Genomic DNA, 20555 nt, shown 5'->3' with positions numbered 1-20555 from the left:
CAAGGACCATTTTATATTCTACAAGAACATTTAAAGATATGCTACAACAAAAACACTAGAACAGCGACAGTACTACCCGTTACTTAAGTAATGGAGGCAGGGAGAATCCATACTGGTGAGAGAGGTCAGAGAAATTTCCAGCTGCTATGTGAAAGCAGGGAAACACAGGGATCTGGGATGACTCTTCCAGACCACACAAGTCTGACAGTAAATCTTCAGCCTGGTGGAAATTGAAGACATCAGGAAATTCATGAGGGATAGCAGATTTCCAGTGTGACAGAAATAACTGTATGTTGGAAACACCATTAAGAAAGCCAGATTAGAAGCTGGTGGGTGCCTGGACTCACCACAGACAGATGGTTCCATGTCCTGGTTGAATTATGGCCTACTGGAAACACTGTGAGCTAAACAGATCTTGTGCCTATTCAAACCTTTACAGTTGGCCTATGAGACAAACTTCATTTTGGAACCATCAGACTCCATTAAACAAGGACAACTACATCCTTCCACTGCAGGGAAACTGAAAGATACTGCTATCAACTAATTGAAATAGAGCTTTTTTTTATTAAAATAGAGATGAGGATGCAGAGAAAGGCTTATGAATCTGTTAACTGTCAACAAAAATCAACTAGCAATTCAATTTTCATCTCTTTTCAGTCTACCATGCTCCAATCTCTCTGCAAAAGAGAGCAAGAGACATCTATTTCTACTCTAGCTAGGTTTTGGCTTGCTGGATCATATGAAATATGAGCTCTGCCTGACCCCTTCTAACACCGTGTTAGTAAAACAAAAACATTTGAGTAGTGGAGGGAAAGAAAACCCAACCCATGGAGCTATTTTACTTTAAAGGACACGACAGTTTAGTGTAAACAAAGGGGGAATAAACTACAGGGATATATGCACAGTAAGAGTCAATTGGAAACAGCTGTTGGCAGATACTATGGCAACCTAAAGGCTGGGGCTGCAGCTCAGGGCTGCACAAACTCTCTTTGTTTGTCACCAGTTTTAAATCCCCTCTCATTGCACGTGTGTGCACACCCACATGCACACATGTGTAAGGTGCGCTGCAGGAGCAGCAAGGGCATGGCAGCAGCCCGGGATGATTCGGCTGGGAGCATCTCTCCTTCAGGGTTTGACCTAAAGGAGGAAGAAGTGGCATAATGAAAAAAACCTGCAAAGGGGTCATAAAACCCTTTCAATTATTCTCTGCAGCCCATCCTCCCAACTGCTGTCTTTAGTAATAGAATTATATAAACACAAAGAGCAGAAAAAGGCATGAATGTACAGGTGCCATTTTAGTTCCCAAAGATTTTTGCTTTTCTAGTTGCATTTAAAAGGGAAGCTTGGGGAGGAATAGCAATCCAGGGCCAAGCTGTAAGGTATTTCTGATATCCTGGGTGTGAGACTGTTAAAAACATTAAATGATTGAAGCCAGTGATAGCTCTGGTGACTGGTGTTTCCCACAGTGCAGCACAGTAAAGTTAACGGAACACAACGCAAACTGGAAGGCTCCTTAGGGACAGTGAGCTCAGTCTCCAAATCTCTGTCATCCATCTTAGGCCTTCTAACAGCAAGACCAGGATATTTCCTAGTGGAGAAGTTGACAGTCACAAAACCTAGCTTTTCACCTCTGGTTTGAGTCCAGACTAGCAGCTTGAGGTGGATTGGCTTCACAGCACACATGGAGCAAACACACATTGTGTACCATGAAGTGCAAGGTTCATGCTTCAGTGACACTTTGCTGGAGGCAGCAGAAGGGAAAACAAACTACAGAGGCTGTCCTTTCTCTCTCTCACCATTTAGAGAGGATTCCCCTCAGGTAAGAATGGACCAGACTTGCACAGCAGAAGAGGTGAATACTGCAAAACATGTACTGCTGCCATCTCTGCTGCTTTTGTTTTGGAGACTGAAGATTTTTACAAATAAGTATCTAGTGTCATACTAAGTCATGGACCACGTTCCTGCATCCTCCTCAACCCAGCGACCTGCACACATTATGTTACCACTTCTAGGAAATGTTCCACCTGCTTACATGAGTTAATCCGAACCCCAGACACAATTTAGCAGGTCTGTCAAACAGCATGAAAATCCTACTGCCCCTATGCCTCCCTATTCCTCTGCCCCAGACTGCAGTCAGCTGCCAACAGTTGGCAACTGCTGCAGAGAGAAATGTAAGCCCTTCCTCATTGCTGGTTTGGATAGTGGGGGTCCTGCTGACATGCAGGGTAATGCCACATAAATAGCATAATGAGAGCCTCCATGAGTTTCACTAAGCAATGGAAAGAACTCACTCCAGTCCTGGTGGTCTGGCCGCAGATTTGCTTTTAACTGTTAGCTTGCTAGAGCAGACAAGCAATCACATCCATATGAACCTGCATTTTCTGCTTATCAACGGAACAGTTTTATTGCTCAACACTGCCACAGCTTTCCTAGGTTCTGTCTCCAGCCCTACTGTTCCTCCTCTGGTAGGAAAGGAAACTTTCTTAGGTGGATCAGTGTCTGCACAAATTTGGTATTTAGTGACAGATGTCCAGCCCAGTACTCATGTTGGTAGAAAGACATGAAAAGCGTATAGAGGGCCCAGATGTCACAGCATTTAAAGGCAACAGTCATTGCAGGAGCATGCAAAAGCAACTCCTGGCTATCAAAACTTAATGTACAAATATAAGACCTAGTTCTTGAATATATCTTCTTATATTTACCACTCTTCTCACCGAGAGTCAAAAATGACAAAGATGAACATCAGTCTCAGATCTGCTGTATTCCAGGGAGATGCTCAGAGCAACGTTTCGAAAGAGACATAGAGAACAGAGACAAATGACATACACAGAGCATGGGAGGTGTCACTCAAAGTGAAGTGCAAGCACTGCCAAAGAGCTGCTTTCATCTACCCATGAGTAATGATAGTTTTCTGGTGATGAGTCTTGAGATGCATTCTGGTGTTTATCTGTTTAACACACAAAATGTGTGTACGAATACATTTGTTAAGCAAGCTAACATTTCAGAGAGATGTGTTTTTATGACTGCAAGAGAGGTTTCTCTGAAGCTCTGCAGGTGTTAGACAGCAGGTCTAGCTGGGAAAAGAGACATGTCCATTCATTTAATTCCATCCCCTCTTGCCTCCACATTGACTGTGGCATACCCTGTGAGCTAAGGCTTAGCACACTTACTTGGAAAGGAGAATGACACAATTCTGGGCCCTCCGGCCATCAATCACAGAGAGCTCTTTCACCTTTCGTGTGGAGAGGTAAAGGTCTTCTGTTGAACCCATCTCTTTCTGCATATAATTTAAAAGGGAAGGAAAACAATCAGTATTATGTTTCTCATGCAAGACTTATCTGAGTGTAATGAACAAAACCCGTTCCAACCAAAACCCGTTCCAACCTGGGAAAATCCACCCATGCAATGAGAAAAGGAGACAGGAAGGGCAGAAAACAGGTAGGTACATACTGTATTACTAGATAAACAGAAGTCATTCATTACCACCTATGACATCATTTTTCCAAACACTGGACCTGATTCTGACCTATCAGAGTCACTCTACCAACAGTTATGTTAATGTGCAAAACTGGCATGACAGGAAAATCAGGCACATTATGGCAAAACCCACTGGTGTCACAGCATATCCTTCAGCAGATGCCTCCTGCAGGGATTACACAGCGTTCTTGAAAAGCTACAGAGCAATCAGGAAAAATCCTTCCATCATCTCTTAAGGCTGCCATGGGACCAATCCAATCCATATTATATGAGAGATGCAAGCAGTAGGGCAAGATGGCATTTATCTTATTAAATATATGTTACTAAATGTTCAACATCTACACCTGAACTAGTCTCTCTTTTTAAAATTAATTAACAACTTTAAACATACAGAAACCACCCTTTTTCCACGTTCTCTCAATATCCCCATTGCCAAACTCATCCCCTGGAAAAAACATGGAAAATCCCTGTCCAAAATGTTTGTCACAGCACACAGAAACTATTTGCAAACCCAGTCCGACATCCAGAAATCTCTGTCTCCTTGTCCTGCCTACACACCTGAGTAATGGGATTTGTTTCACTTCCAGAGATTGGTTTTCTGTAGTTCTTCTGAGTATCTTTTAACACCATTGCTTAAAGAGAAGTAGAGGTAATAGTAAAGGTGTTAATCCTGGATAATAGCTCTCTAGTTACCAACAGAGAAGAGGGAATTGGAAACAGGACAGTTTTTATTTTCCCACCTAACTGCTGCTAGAAACTCTTCAAAAATGCCTTTCCATGATATCCATATTGTCACGCCTTGACATTTTGAGATTTACCATTATAAACTAGCTTTGAATGCATCCCTCAAATTAGTCACATGACTTCTTTCTTAGGTCATAACAGCAAGCATGCTGAATCAGATCAAAAGGTCCATCTAACCCAGTATCCTGTCCCTGAGAGTGGTCAACAGCAGATACACAAGGAAAAGTGTAAGATCACAGTAAGCAGTGGTGTTCGCAGAATTCACTCCCAGGACTCAAGGTTCTACAGTTCAAGGCGTACTTATATCAGCACAACTAATCTGTTCCAAGAGATTTTGACACCCATGTATTTGAGAGTTAAATGTAAATCATAGATTCATATTGCTAGTTGTCATTTGAGTTCTTGGTACAATCAGCTGTTGTTCCTGGATAGACAAAGGATTCATACAACCGTGTCCAAATGTGCTGCAATGAGCCACCACCAATACTGAGTGGCATTTATAAACAGGTACAGTGCACCAGCTGAAGACGTGCACACAGTACTTCTGCTGGATGTGTCAAAAGTGTCTAGCTCGGCAGAAAAAAATTGCAATGTTACTCAATACATCAGATAGTGTTTCCAGAAAAGGAAAAATTGCGCATTGGGCAAGTTTATTATTTCTGAGAGAATAAGTAACAATAGCAAAAAGCAGGGCACTACCAGTATAATCCAGCATGTAGAGATGTCAAAGCTTTCCTGAGTTTCCTCAGCTTGTGAGGAGGAAGACAGAATGGGAAGATAGGCAGCTGTTGAAGGTAACAAAGGTACTTGGTCTATGCTCTTGGTTTAAAAGATTCACTATCCCTCACTAGCTAAAGTTTGCAGACAAGGACACCTGCTCAGCGTTAACCAGCACCCATCCCAAGGACAAAGACAAATTGTTTTAGGGTTTGGCTGTGTATGTGGAGTGGGCGTTTAGACAGTTTCCCCTAAAGCCATGCAGCAGGGATTTGTATAATAGTCTCCATGCCATTTCCAATTTCCCAACCCACAAGGTTCAACACAGATGAATAATTTGAACTATTCAGATGTGGCTCACTCCTTGGTTGTAAGGAGTGGACTAGTCTCATCTAAAAATATATTCTCTTCAACTCATATTGAGGAGATATTTATAGATACTTGAAGTTGTGTGTAAGCAAAAGCAGATGAAGCCTCAGGTTTTACCAAAGCCAGATTGCAAGTTTAGCTGAGGGAAAACAGATTGCATATGGACTATCTGCATTTTCTTAGACACAGAAAAAGAGGAGCAAGGGGGCAGTAGTGATTAGCTTTTGTGAGATAGGCCAACCACACAAAGCAAGGATAGTTGGAGCTGTTATCAACCTGATACACAGGATCTCTAAGTTTTATTCCATCAATCTTTACCAACTTTCCATCTGGGATAACATTATGTTATGTGCTTCAAAGAGTATTTCAGATTTGAGACTTGCATTTCAAATTCAAAAATCAACTAAAATTTCAGTACTGGAAAGACTAGACATGTGGAATGTGTTCATCATATTGCTGCCCTGTGTCAAATACAGTTTGATTTTGGTTAGCTGCAAAACTTGTGGTCTGGTACCATGGCAGCACCCTAGGTTCTAGTAATTATCCATACTTTAGGGAATTATTTCTCCCATATTGACTTGTTTCATGGTGCACGCTACCACGATGAATGCCAGTAAGAGACCCAGAGCCATGTATTAGACTCACCCAGTGGCAGTGGTCCTGACTAGATTTTCCAGATACAGTTCCCTGAGCACTCATGGCGAGGACAACTTTCTTCTGAAGTCACCAGAGACATTTGTGATAACATCTGAAAAACCCTCTTCTGAGAACGCTGCTCTTCCCAAAAGTGTTGCGAAGAGTTTTACTGAAGATGATGAATAAATTGCTAGGTAGCCAGTTTGAAGACATGTGGGCAGTCTGATATCTCTACTTCATCTAAACACCATTTCATTCTTGCGCTGAACTTTCTGAGGGCTTTAGCAGCTTGAAATTAAGTAGGCTTTCCTCTAGTCTAATACTTCTGCTCCTCAGCTGGCACAAATCCTTCTGCCCAATCAAAGTTCCTTCTGGTTCTACAGAAAGTTTTTCTTTATCAGAAAGTCTGTGGCTAGTGAATACATCTGGAGACTTCAGTACTGTCCAAAGCAGATGGGCCACAGACAGGAACAGTTGGAGTGAAGGCTCCCAAAAGCCCCTTTTAGTCTCTATTAGAGAGACTATTAATTTGAAGTGTTCACATTCACTTTCTACTTTGTCTCTGGTCTTTTTCCTCAGGGTCGTCAAAAAGGGGACTACAGACATCAGCAGAAACCACAGCGACGTTATAGCTAAATAAAAGAACAGGAACTACTTCCTATCACAGAGCTAATATAACTAAAGGGTTTTTTTGTACCACCTTTCCCACCCAGTAAGCAGAGGTGCAAGGGCATATGAAAGAGTAGCATGAGATGAGTCACGACCCCATAAAGGCATGGTGCAGGACTTCACCTTCCCACACAGTGCAAGAGGATCAGGAGGCAGACAATGATACTCACCTGCTTACAGGAGGAGGGGTTAGTTAGCAGATCCTATGCAGACAGCAGCCGCAAGTAACGAAGAAGGAAACATGCCAAAAATTAGTCACAGAGAAAGATATCAAGTTTAACGAGGCAGCTGAATTTAGACACACACTGTTTTCTAAGAGAATAAAATGCTTAGCAAGTAATACTGGCCCAGATGGTTCAAAGGTATTTCAGCATTTCTTTGCATATTTTAAATTAGCAGATGTTGGGGAACTAGGAGTTCTAGGTCTTTTCTGTCAAGAATAAATTCAGTCTCCAAAGCACAAATCTTTTAGGTCTTGAAACATTAGCTAGGATAAAGCTTAAATACTTTTACAAATCTAGTCCGGAGCCTTACTGAAAGAACTGCCAAGGTTAAAATCTGAGAGCCAGTTCTCCTCTCCTGATGCACAGGCACAGATTGCCATTATTAGTAAAAACTTGTTTCAACACCATGTTATACCCTTTAACAACTTAGAGCCAAGTATTTTGAAAGCACTCTGTAACCACCAAAGGCTTACAGCACTACTGGGTGACAGACACCAACTATTTCACAACATATTCTGTACTCCAGGAAAACACTAGATACACTGAATCAAAAGGTCAAAAGACAAGTGTAAGATTTCTTGGTCCAGAATTCTGTACACTAGACAATTCTGCTTTCCCTCATAGCCAGTCAAAAATTATATACTGGGCCTGAGAGAGGAGAAGAGACCATTTGTCATTAAAAAAATGAAGAAGAAAGACAATATCTTTAATGTAAATGAAACTGGAAAGAATATGAAGATTATGTTAATAACAGCAAAAAAAATAAATGTATTTATCTATACTCATTCAACATTTCAGATGCAAAAGAGCAGGGCTTTGCATTGACATTTTTCTTTACAGACATTTGGATAAAGTTTAGAAGTCACAAACCCAGGGTAAACATATACTTGGCCAGAGTGGAGTATTTCCAAAAATAAAAGAGGAGAAAAGACTAAGTGTGAATCAACTGTAAAAGTTCTCGTAGGCTTTTAATTCAAAAGCAACTTTGGTTGCCTGGTCTTTAAAAAAGAACAACAACTGATGAGGACTTGTTGATTGTAATCCAGTTCACACTGAAGTGAGTATGGATGAAAAACAAAGCATTACATAAAGTAATAACAACAGGATATTTAAGGGGAAAAAAACCCAACCAAAACCCTCAACAGAAGCTGGACAAGCAGCAATACACCTAACTACACAAAAATACGGGTAACTTACGGAAATTATTCTTTAGTGTCTGAAGTCACTGTTATAAAGTGTGTTTAATGAGGATGGAAGAGAACTGTTCTGAGACCCATGGAGGTCACCCTGAGATGATGGCTCCATTCCAGTGGGCAGGGGTAAGGGTCAGGTTAGTTTACAGTTGAATAGGCCAAGCTGCTTTTCAGTAATTGGTAACACAGCCATAAATACTATGATTCTAACTGAGAATCAGCAGACCAGTACAGCTCTGGCTTTGGATTTTGGGGCCCAAAGGAAGCAAGGTTTTGCAAGGGCATTTCTAGTGACAAAGCTGCAATGTTTGCACCCGAAACATTGAAATGGCACCCTGATGCTGCAATGGCTACTTGTGCACAGATGACAGTCTGGCTACTTGCAAAACAACTGGGAGCTCACTACCGTAGCTAATCTGTTGGCACAGGGTCTAAATCCAATCTTGTAACAGCACTGAAGTTTCACGTACCTTTCTTCCCCTGTGTGAACTAAATTCTTGTTTCAGGGAATGGGATTCACAGAAAGAGAGAGGGACCTACTGAAACAGCAACAGCTATTTGCAGGAGCAGAATGAGAAATGAAATCTCATCATGCAACGGGTAACATCACATTCTTCACAGCTGAAGTTGGGATGCTTATCTATATGGCTGTGAGCTATTAAATCAGAAGAGTTATTCATTGTGTTTACTGGATTAGATAGAAAAATGAACAAGAAAAGTGAACAGATGGAAAGCCCAAAGACAAGGGGTTGGTTTGTTAATTTTAAGGTACTGAATAAGTTAATGAAGTGGTCATCATCACTGTAAGGCTTAATCATAAAGGCTCCTTATGGCAATCATGTCTGTGTCTTTTCCTAAAACTTCAGAGCAATGATCCAATTCTGCAGAGTACAAAAGATTGAATTTCTCCAAACATATTTCAAAAGCAAAGGAAAGCTGGAGGAATTCAGTGAGTGCAAGCACAATCCCTCTACTGCTTAGTTTCATTCAGCAGGGACAGACAGACTGAAGGTGACTTGCTTTCCAAGAAGAAGAAGAGGAAAAAAAGACATTCTAATAAATGGCTGCTTTTAAAGTATGCTATTTGTGTTATAATCTGTAATTCAGAAAGTTTCTGTCACCTAGCCAGTTAGGTCACTTGGCTGTTTAAGAAAAAGTAGGCAAAGTGAAAGACAGCTAATTCAACCACCTTACTCAGTACTTGGGCAACTATGGACTTTTCCTCTGGATGAATGGGAGAAATAGAAAGATGGATATCAAGCATGAATGTAAAGCTCAGGAGCTTTTGGAAGCCAGTGCCTGCTGAGATCAAATAGAGCATTACCTGTTGGGAACTGTTTCAGAAAGCTGCCCGTTAGTATAAAGTATGTAAAATGCAGAAGTTTATCCTCTGCCCTATATGTCCTCCCCGCTTCTTTTGGTCTTGTGATGTTTTGAATGGTGTCAGAGCAGCAAGTGATGCAGCCTGAATGCAGGTGGACGAGGGCCCAAATTACTGTCAAGTGTTCTTTCCTCCTCCAGAAACTCAAGGAAGACAAGGTGTGGAAGAGTTCACCCCTACCTGGTGTCTTTGATATGCGGAGAACATCTTTTCAAAATCTTCTAGATCCAGCACCTTGAATGCCTTTAAATCATCAATCTCATTCCAGATTGTGCCATGGATCCTCTCCTGAAAGAAAAGGTCATGTTTAATGAGGTTGCAAAAGCTTTTAGCTAAGAACATCCAATTCCATTTGGACAGATCATACTCTCCTGCTCACTGGCCATTTTCCTGTATACTACTGATGTTATTTTAGAGGGTACACTTTGTTTCAAGAGTCAAAGGAGAAGAAAATAGTGGTTGGTTGTTGTTTTGGTTTTTTTAAACACTGAGATTTGTATTTTTCATCACAGCAAGCCTCGGATGAAAGGGCACATTCCAAGACTAGCAGACCATATCTCAAGCAATATCCATGATCCCACAGTACATTTCCTTTCAAGAGCGGCCATCTGTCTAAGACAATGATTGTGGTCATGCTGAAAGAAGTGTTACCATCATGAGGAAAAAGCTTATGAAGGGCACTGATGCATGACAAACCCCAGACACATCTTCCCTTCTGCAAATTTTGCCATGTCCTGTTGTAAAGTCCAAAGGGTGTGTGGTTTTCATTCTGCCTGCCTGTGAAAGTAGTTTAAGATTTTATTTTATTTTACTTTTAAGGCTCTGAGTCTTTGAAGTCTAATTGTTTCATATTACATGATCTCCCCTGTCTACATGAGTTGTTGACTCAGACACAAACTAGATCCCTGAAAGAGCATCATCCACACTAACTGGAAATGTTCACAACCCAAATGATACATTATCCTGAATGCCAGGGAATCCCAGCTGCCTAGCAGATGATTAGGCATGGAGAGAGACAGGCACAGACTCCTCCTCCAACTCTGCTGTCCACCAACCCTGGACCAAATAAACTCTTGTAGTACATGGATTAGCTAATCAGCAGTCATTCCAAATTAGAAGAAGGTCTTGGGTTCTCCTGCTGACATCCTCAGGACAGATGTCCTTGCTGGTAAAGAGGACACAAAGGTTGAACTACCTTCTCCTTCCTACTGACTGTTAAGATGCATGTTGTGTGGGACAAGCTTTGGGTAACTACCCATTCAGAAAAGTAAAACTTGCTCTTCACACCTGACAATGCTGTCTTTCAATTGATTTAGTTAATGAAGTTTACATTTATTGCACTTTAGTAACTGGAAAAACAAAGAAGGTGCTGATTAAAAGAAAAATTAAGTGAACAGAATAGATTGTAAAAAGACCTAAGCAAACCCCAAGACATGAAGAGCCAGCAGAACACTGATGCAGAGAAAGCCAGGAACAGCAAGCAATAGCAATGAAACCCTCACACAGGCTCCAGCTCTGAAGTACCTGACCCGTACCTATGCAGCAAAGTGTGTTAACACTTCATTATCAGAACTAATTAGGAACAGGCTCTACTTCCCATTCACAGTCATCAAAGGAATGAGGGAAATGTGCTAAGCCACAAGGCTCAAGGAGCAAGGAAAAAACCTGATGGGAGGATGAAATGAGGAGGAAATAAAAGTGTGAAGTGTTCTGGAGGAAATTCCTGGCAAGGCAGACACCGTGGAGGAAAACCAACACCCTCCCCTCCAGAGGCAGCTTGTGAGTGCCTGAGGACAAGGAGGGGTGTCTGCAGTGCTGCAGTCCTATTTACAGTGAGAGCATACACTACTAGATGGGAGCAGCACCCATCCCTGAGTAGGCTCACCAAAATCATTGTAACATTCCTTGCAGTCAGTGGGGCTCTTCTTTCCATAGTAGGAAAACCATCATGACCATGTGACTATAACACGAAAAACGAGTTTGGAAGGCTCATCTCAGCCAAAGGAACAGGAGACAAAGTTAATTTTCATTTTATCCTAACCTTGGACTCTACTGCCAATCCTAGCCAGAAGCATCCAGGCAGAGCGTTCATTCTCATTCAATTACCAGGCTGGCTTTATAAACCTTGAATTATAAATCCTGAGGGATGTATTTGAAAAGCAGGCCAGTTCTCTGAGTTTTTCACTGTTTCAGATTATCCTATTAAACACTGAAATGGAAGAATATTTCTTGATAGGAGGCAGTGGACATGACTTCAGGAGCAGTCCTTAGTCTCAGGAGAGGTCCTTAGAGTCATCATTGGGATAAAGCCCTGTGCCAAAAAGCTACATGCTGTGTTTGGCAGAAGGCTGGATGTGACGCAAGAGACAGCTACTCATGAGAGTCTTGCCCATCTATCTGCCCGGCTGCAAAACTCTCATGGGCCTGAAGTTTCCCCACAAATGGCAAGAACAGTGAAAATGTGCTACAGAACAGGCTAGTCTGAGTGAACTGCAGAGGTGCCAGAACAGGCAGTTCTGAGACTCACAACGGAATTGCAGAGAGTAGTTCTCATCCATACTTGCCCAGAAAAACAATCCAAGGAAGTGAAAATTATATCAATTCAGATTCATTTAAGACCCAGATTGAATCTGGTCCTGTACAGGATGGTTTATGCTACTTGTAGCAGAAAGACCAATTCCAAAGCAGCACCCATTGTAATGGTGTGCACAAACAGAACTTTGACGCAAGAAACCCGATATTAGTGCTTGAAAACGAAATGGGCTAATCCAGTCAAAGCAAAAATGAGACAAGCAGAGGTATAAAAAACCTTTGTTACACAAACCACTTGCAATGGTGCTGTTCCTTCTATAGATACCCTAAGCTCTGCCCTTGAAAACTTTCCTGTTGCTGCCAGATAATTTCCTACACTGAGGTCTTGCTACTCAGTTATGGATTAACTGGCTGATAGTTCCTTGTCATCAGCCAGTGAGACTGAGAGTTGTAAGAGAAACAGACTTGCATAATGTGGTTGCTATGATAAATGATTCTCTCAACACCATAAAAAAATATTTACAGTCCCTAAATAACAATTTTAAAATAAATTATTTATTTCTTTTTTTCTTTTTTCTCTCTCCTTAGAAAAAAGAGAGGTCACTTCATCTGTAATACACTTTTCTCCGCATATTTGTTTATCAATTCACTCATTCTACAAGTCTTCCAAGATCTGTGGTTCCTTTGCTTTGCAAAGTCTTGGCTCCCTTTGAGAAGAAAATCCTATGAACTATATTTCCCAACCTCCTCTAGCAAAATATTATTATCAAGACAAATATTGACAAGGCATTTGCTCCATCAAGGTGAGTTTTTGGTATGTTGCATTTAAGTTTTCTCACTGTAGCTGCTGCAGTTGTCATTCCATTCATTGCAACGAAGCTCAGTTTGCTGAAAGACCTACCAAGATTAGAGAATGACAGTATTTCATAGAGCTACAAATCGTATCAAGCTGCTACATCCAACAGATGATTTTATTTACCCTGAAAGATAATAGTGATACTCTGCAAGCCACCAAAGTCCGTCATGCCTCAATAACCTCACAGCATGAGTGAAAACTTTGGGAAAGCCTTTTGTTTGTCCTGCAGGTCCAGATAAACCATAAAAAACTATGAGTGTCTTGTGAATACAAGCAGACAATATGGAGCAGACAATCCTGTTTATTAGTAGGTTAATATTTGTAAAATAGTAGCCATCAAAAAGTGAAGCAACTTAAAATTTTAATTCATAATTCCATTATGAATCTGAAAGGATATGATCAGAGTGCGTCTTTCAAATCTCTCTCTTGATATCAGATCCTTTCCTCATTGTAAGAAAAATCCACTTAGAGCAAAAATTGTATTTCTGGCATGTTTGTTAATTAAGACAGCTGTTTTATCTCACTGTAGGACTAGGCACCACCAAGGCTATAATGAGTAGCTTCACACTGAGATTTTGAGTCTCTGGCAGCAGTCCTGCATCATTGTTTGCCATGATCCTCAGGCTGCTTTTAGGAAGAAAGTTCCAGAAATCAGAATCATCAGTAACAATACAGAAATATATTTAAAAAAAAAAAAAAAATCAGTGTCAAAATTAACATTTTCTGTTTATGTGATTGGGTTTTTGGGTTTTGCGGGTGTTTGTTTTCTTTTTTTTTTTAAATCCTATGTGAACTATGTAGAACAAATATCTTTCTTCTGAGACAATTTCACCTAGGTCTTTTTAGATCTGGCTAAAAATAGCCCCTTTCAGATCATTGACTTACAAGTCATTACCAGCCTGATTCTTAATGGGAAGATGCTTTTTCAGCCATGAGGTAACAAGCAGTAGAATTGAAGGTTGACTTGATTTACACTGATAACTTCAAATCACTATGGTTATATTTATTAAAGAGGTAGTTACATTAATCCATACTTCCAGTGTGCTTTAAACCAGTCCATCATTTGGTTTAACCATAATTTCTGGTCCCTGTTTGACCTTGAGTGGTGTGTAAAATTCAGATTGAGAGCACACTCCACTTGCTGTCCAGAAACAAAGAAAGGAATCTTTCCAGAATATTACAGTGGTTACATTGCAATATCTTTTTCTTAAAAAACAGACATCCTTGGCACCAGCACTACTATAGTGCTGTATGAATGGAATTCACAGACAATGTTACAGTGCTGTATGAATGGAGCTGTGGTGTGGAAGGGCTTCATCAGAACTCAGCCCATCCGTGCATCTAAATGGCTTTGCCACTGATCATCAGCTCACATCAAAGCTAGTACAAAATCTTTAATTCTCAAAGGAAATTAGCAGATTGTTGGAGTTTACTTGTTAAAAGCACGAATACTTTCCAGTCAAACCTTCTTTTGCGGTGCCCATGGGAACTGCGAACAATCTGTTATTGTCAACTGCTAAGAGTTTGAATATATTTGGTCATTCTCCTAAGACCCAACAGCTCAGTCCTTTCCTTCCAAAGACAAAATCAGCATTGGGAAAAAAAAAGGTGTCATATGAATTGCCCTGGAGAACAGCCTTGATTCTGCTACCGAGAAAGCATATTGCAGACAAGTCTCTCTCAGCCAGCCCAATCCACAATCCTCTTGGCCTCTGTTGGCTTTCTCTCACTCTCTTGAGGTAGGCTGCATGGACAGAAAGGCGTTTGCACTCATGTGGGCTGCCTCTGTCCTGGCATCATCTTCACACTTACTTAAGAAACCTTAGGGGAGATACTCTGTACTAACTGCTTTGAGTAGGATTGTCTAAACTGTATGTAGAGATACCGAAGAGCTGAATAACATATTTGACCTGGCTGCAGCCCTAAGTTTCTGTACAGCTCTGCTTCCAACACTGTGTCACCTCATCTAGCTGTTTTGCATGGTGCAGACATGCCTGTGCTCCTTGCTAACTAGATGGGTCTTTTAAAAAAGAAAAATATATACATGATGTCAGATGTATTTTTCATCAAAATGTTTTTGTGGGAAAAACTTGCATTCATGTGAACTGGAAGTTAAACACTACCACGAACCACAATAATTCTATGTGTACTTCCAGGCCTCAGTTCCCATGCTCAAAAACTCCAGATATGTTGCTCCCAGCCACTGTGCTTATTGCAAGTCTTCATTTGTTCAGGTGAGTATGGCTACTTTGACAGTTCAGCAGAACACCACAGAAGTACTGCAACGGTAACAAAAGGCAAGATAAGGCCATCCAATCTACCCATGACTTTGCATTCAGAGGATTCATATCCATGTGAACGGAAAAAAGTGCCTGGTATTGAAGCAGGGAATCTAGGATAACTGACAAAGATGACTAAAATGTATTGCCTCCTCCAGCAGTCAGTGGAATCAATAATTCCATAACAAAGTGCAACCCAAATAACAAGACAAGCCACCTGTGTCTGCACCACAATCTCCACAGTTTTGCAGATACGTTAACAGTCTTGAAACGCTAACAGTGGCAAACATCCCAAAATGAAGCCCCCACCCTCTTATGACCCTTTTCCCAACTATTCTGCCCTCCTCAAAATAGCATCTTTCACCCACCTCACCACCCAGGTCTTCAATTTTATTAGCACAGCTGCCTTCACTCCTAACCAGAGGGCAGGATAAGCCTACAGTTCTGTACACTAAACAGAAACACCTGTGACACTCTCTTTTTCATATACATTCATATATATACATATATTAGTTATTATTTCTTCACAGCACTAAGTCCAGTGTTCTGCAAAGGAAAATAAATCCCTGTCCTTACATTCTCTCCCACACCCCCCACGTGGCCTTGACAGACAAGCACAGACGGTGCAGCAAATATTTCACTTCACTTTATTTTAAAGAAAAGGAGAGAGGGGGAGAGAGAATTCTTGTGGCATTCCAGAGGTCCCTGGACGCTCATTCCAAATGCCAGAGTTGGGCCCTGGGTGAGTTTCAGTCTAAAAGAGAACCTGGGTTTCTAGGCAGCAGTCCAAACGCAACACAGATGCTTTTTTCTTTCTAAATCAGTTAAAAAAAATTAATACCTAAAGAGAAGGGGAGGATAGGGGGAAAAAAAGAAAAAGAGAGAAGGAAAAGAGAGAAGTGGAGGGGAAAGAGAGGTAACCAAGGTAGCAGAAAATGAGTGCAACAGGAAGAATCCAAGTCCTCCATTTTTATTGTCAGTTTGAAGTTTTATTGCCAAGAGATAGAGTTGTAACCATGCAAGAAGAAGGGCAGCTTCCCTCATGGCTATGAACAAATGGTGAGAAGAATTAGGCCACCTTTCTTTCCTTGGTGATCTCTCGTGCCAGGGTAGAGAAGGCTGGTTTTGAAACTGGTTCTCACCATGTTTTGCCCACATTGGCTCTGGCCATCCTTTTCTGACACACAAGTGAGGGCACCTCTGGCACACCAGTCCTGGAGATGTTCATCTCTGGCTTACGTATTCAGTCCCACTATAGCTTCGCCTAACCAATAGCATGCCCAGATAGATCTACTGCAGCTCAGTCTAACCAGCACCTTGGTCATCACAGGAGATATGCTGCACTGCTGGAGAACTGGGGAGACTCCCTCAAGACAGTTATTGACTCCTGCTGACCTCAGCCCACAGAAAGCCACAATATCATTTGCTTCTTTCACCTTGCACTTCATGGCGTTAAGCAACACCAAGTTATATTTATAAAGTAAATTAATTGCTGACACTACTGCAATTTCTTACCTCACTCAGCTTAGCCCAGTTGAAGGATTTCAGTGGGTGTGAAGGCTGCGGGATAGACTTCTTCTTCAGGCTGGTGCCACTGCTGCTGAAAGTGGTTGTTGAGGGGGGTGGCATCCCCATGCTGAAGAAAGGTGGTGCTCCTGGTGGGGGAGGAGGTCCTCCTGGAGGAGGTGGTGGAGCAGGAGGAGGGGGACAGCTGGAGAAAGGCAGAGGAGGTGGCAGTGGTGGCAAATTCTCAGACATGTGAGAAGATGACAAAGCTAATGGGCCACCTGGAGGGGGGGGTGGTGGGGGTGGGAAGGAAATGCTGCCCCCTTGCTGGAAAATAAAAAACACACAGAAGAAGAAACAGTTTAAAAGGCATGATAACTTCATGTTGCCTGCTGATGTGATTTTATTACGAGTCTCAAAATATTAGATGTTTTCTTTAAAGCCTCCTGCACTCAAAGCCATGCAATAAAGGGAGGAATCTCAGCTTTCATTTAAGAGAAAGTTTCAAGCTCTTGAAGTTACGGAGAAGAGCTTGAAAAAAGGAATCATAAATGGCTCAGAAAAACAGAAAGCTAGTAAAAGAAGCCAAAACGTATTATTTTCTCCTTATGTATGAAAAAAGAGAAAAGTTCAATCTTACGAACTTTTGAACTCCTGGGTTGTAAACCTTAGGGTTTGAAATACTGAATACCTGTCATTAGGCCCCACTAATGCAAAGTGGGAGAAGGAAGGAGGGAATGAATCTGCTTTCTGCAGTGTCTAACTTCTCAGGGTTGTGTCCTGGCGAGTTGAAACTCAGGCACACTGCCGGGACAGAAGGAGAAGCATGTAGGAGGGAGCAGATACAAATGTCACTTCTGCAGAGCTGCAAGGCAGTACAGATGCTCCTGAAGCATGACAGGAATCCTGTTTCTTTATTAAATTTACTTTTGTATCTGGGAGATTTCTCTCCATTCCACTGAAATAACAACCAGGGCTACCCCACTCAGCAGTAAGAATTATGGCTGGAGGAGGACACATGTGCCTCAGCAGGTCCTGCAAGGAGGTAGCTGAGGAGAAGGAATGGGGTAGCCCACGCATTATCCATTCTATACCACCAGCTCAGGGATTTCAGTCTCAGCTAAAAGCTGAGCAGCTTCTAAGTATTCATCTTTGTAGCTGGCTAGACAGACTCTCTCTGTACTGACCATAGAGAGTGTTTCACTCATAATGTGCTTTTGTTTATCATTCACTACTTAGCAGGCTTTAAACAAGGATGGGAAGAGTCCCAGTCTCATACCGAGAACTCATTAAGTTGAGCCACCAGGTCGTTCATCTGGTCCCGGGTCTGGCGCAACTCCAACGATTCCTTCTGCAGCTTGTCCTTCATTTTGTTCAGTGTCTTCATCATTTCGTCTTTCTCCTGGGTCTTTGTCTCACATTCCCGCTCCTTCTTCTCTAGCCTGCTCATCAGCTCGGCATGATCTAGGGGGAACAGGCAAGCGGGGCTGATGAAATAAAGCTCATGAACAGTCCCTGAAGAGATGCAGGTTATGCTGAAATAAAGTTGACAGTTCAACTGTGGAAGCATAACAAGAGTAGGAAAAAGAAAAACAGAGTCTGACTGTCTTGACAGTGATCTTCAGTGATCAAGACAGCAATACCCAAGTTTCACTTAGACTATAAAATCACTTCACGTGAAGACTGAGGGAAGCCCTATCCTATGAAACATATAAACTGATCACCATGAGACAAAATGTACCGGAGGGAACAAAGCAGGGTTTGTCCACAAAAGGAAAAGTTCTGCCCAGCTCTGCTGTTTGCTGCTCTGTGGCTGAATCAGGATCAGTCTTGCCTCCTTTTTTGCCTCCCCAAGCACTAAGGATGCACTCACCTTTCCGAAACTTCTCTGCCTGGTCCCTCCACTGCTTGACTTCGTTTTCATTCACCAGCCTGAAAGATTAAATCAGATCATTTAGACTTTTTCTGAGCTACCCAGGCTGAAAAGCAACTGGCCATTATGTGTAGTGATCAGTAAAATGCAACCTGGGGAATTCACATGTTTATACAAGACCCTACCAGTGGTTAGTCAAGTTCCAGATCCCGATCCTTACTGAAGCCAACACCTAATATAAATGTGATGGCTTGTTGCTCAAAGTCCTGAAAAGGGATAAAGGAATGCCTGGGGAAAAAAAATCCTGATACATTCCTGTCTTCAAGGTAATGCCCTCAAAGTGCCAAGTCTACTTGTTTTGAAAAAGAGAAGTCATCACTAAAATACTAATAGTGGTGGTGGGTTACAAATTACCCCACACTTAAAACAAGACCAGATTGCCATCTTTTTTTGAACTTTTTGTCGTTCCATTTTTTCTTTCTTATAAGGAGGGAGGATGCCTATCTATTGGGTAATATATCAGTAACAAGGCAATTCTCATATCTCATACTGGCACAGCTATTTCCTATTACTGACAGAAAATATGCTGGGGATTGATTAGATATGCAGAATAAGGAGTAGCTATGAAAGCAGAAAGGGAAGATCAGGCATGAGGTCTACAATGAAGTCTGATATCCAGACAGATAGAAAGAGATCAACACCAGGGTATTTTTCCATGACAAGAAATCAGTTTTGATTTTGGCTCATGCCTGAAACAGACGGGACTGTAAGATTTTTAGTACAGGAGAATCTGGTTTCATATGAGGCTTATGTTTTATAAAATCCTCTTTTCAGTGTGTAATTCAGAAGGGTAGTGGGCCATGAATTACCTTCAGAGGCAGATGGTGGGATGAAGAATCCAAAACTTTGGATAAAAAAGGACTGAGAACAGGGAAGTTGAGATGAGAGCCAGCTCATGTAGCTAGACTTCTCACATGATGCATCCTATGGGAAAAAATACTGGTAGTGCCCTCAGCCAAGTCTGGGTGAGAGCATGCAGACATCTTGTGAAGATGTAAATGGTTTTGTGTGCTACGTGTGGGCTGCTTTGCACTATTTGAGATCTTTCTAAACTATGTGCTCATTAGTAAGGAATGAGATCTAAATAGAGATGACCACTTTTTTTGGGGGGTGGGGTGTGGGGGGGTGGATATCAATGAACGCTTTCATCAACATTCTGAATGAAAAAAGGCCCATGAGGAAGCCATGTTATAAAATCATGGGTACTTTTTCTGCTCTTCTAGCCAGCTTAATATTTAATAGAAATTAGAAGCCAAAGGCAAGGACTTTGCTAGAAAACACTGTCTAGTTAAGATGTCATTAGAAGAAAGCTATTTAGAAGACTAACAGGACAACAAGAAGCTGTAAGTTAAAATAAAAATATCAGGAGGAGGAGTTTCTTATTTCCTAAGCACTTGCACACTTATCATATACCTGAGTAACAGATATAAACAATAATAATGCAGCTTACATTTTAATGATATTTTTGACATTGAAGTTTTCCAATGGAGCTATATCAGGATCATCTCCTCGTTCATCCTGAAGAACAATTTGTTGGAGTATTCTGTCCAACAGTTGCCACTGCTGGAAGTTTCCTCCATTCCTCTTATCTGTATGGGAAAAGACCAAGCCATGAGAACTTCCATTTCCATGCCAAAGTGCACAGACCTGCCAACAGAGTGACATTCCTTCCTTTCCACCTTCCATCTCAATCTTGTATGTAGTAAATTAGAGAACACAAAGCCTAACCCCAAACTGTTGCTAGTAGCTTATTTACAAACACCCAGCATATTGGAACAGCACATAACAGGCATGAGCAACTCTTTACCTGATTTGCTGCATGTTCAGGCTGTGTAGACATTTTGACAGATTAGCTCTAACTTGTGCTTTAAACATCTACAGAAGTGATTCCTCTGTGACAGTGGCTACTCAGTATTTTCTGAGGCTTGATGCTGGGGGGTTTTTTTGGTACCTAGGTAACATGGTGATCAGGCACTATAAAAATAATCAGATGGTCTACAGATAACTGAGCATGCATATAGGTCAGTGAAACTCAACTG

At 41.5% G+C, this 20555-nt stretch overlaps 1 protein-coding gene across 4 annotated transcripts in view; it reads right to left on the bottom strand.

Moving 5' to 3' along the window:
* DAAM2 (dishevelled associated activator of morphogenesis 2) overlaps nt 1-20555 on the bottom strand; it is a 201724-nt gene that overhangs the window by 28641 nt on the left and 152528 nt on the right. For 3 of the 4 annotated variants that reach the window (XM_074897033.1, XM_074897034.1, XM_074897032.1), the window contains 7 exons: nt 19967-20105; nt 18457-18515; nt 17863-18047; nt 16593-16910; nt 9591-9698; nt 6783-6815; nt 3171-3277 (listed from right to left, as the gene is read on the bottom strand). In XM_074897033.1, coding sequence (XP_074753134.1) covers nt 3171-3277; nt 6783-6815; nt 9591-9698; nt 16593-16910; nt 17863-18047; nt 18457-18515; nt 19967-20105 — 949 coding nt within the window. The remainder of the gene's footprint in view (nt 1-3170; nt 3278-6782; nt 6816-9590; nt 9699-16592; nt 16911-17862; nt 18048-18456; nt 18516-19966; nt 20106-20555) is intronic. The other variant, XM_074897035.1, reaches the window with a different exon arrangement.

The sequence above is a fragment of the Athene noctua genome, chromosome 1 (genome assembly GCF_965140245.1).
Source record: "Athene noctua chromosome 1, bAthNoc1.hap1.1, whole genome shotgun sequence".
Classification (NCBI taxonomy): domain Eukaryota; kingdom Metazoa; phylum Chordata; class Aves; order Strigiformes; family Strigidae; genus Athene; species Athene noctua.
Note: the sequence above shows the minus strand (reverse complement) of the source record. Positions and strands in the feature narration are given on the sequence as shown.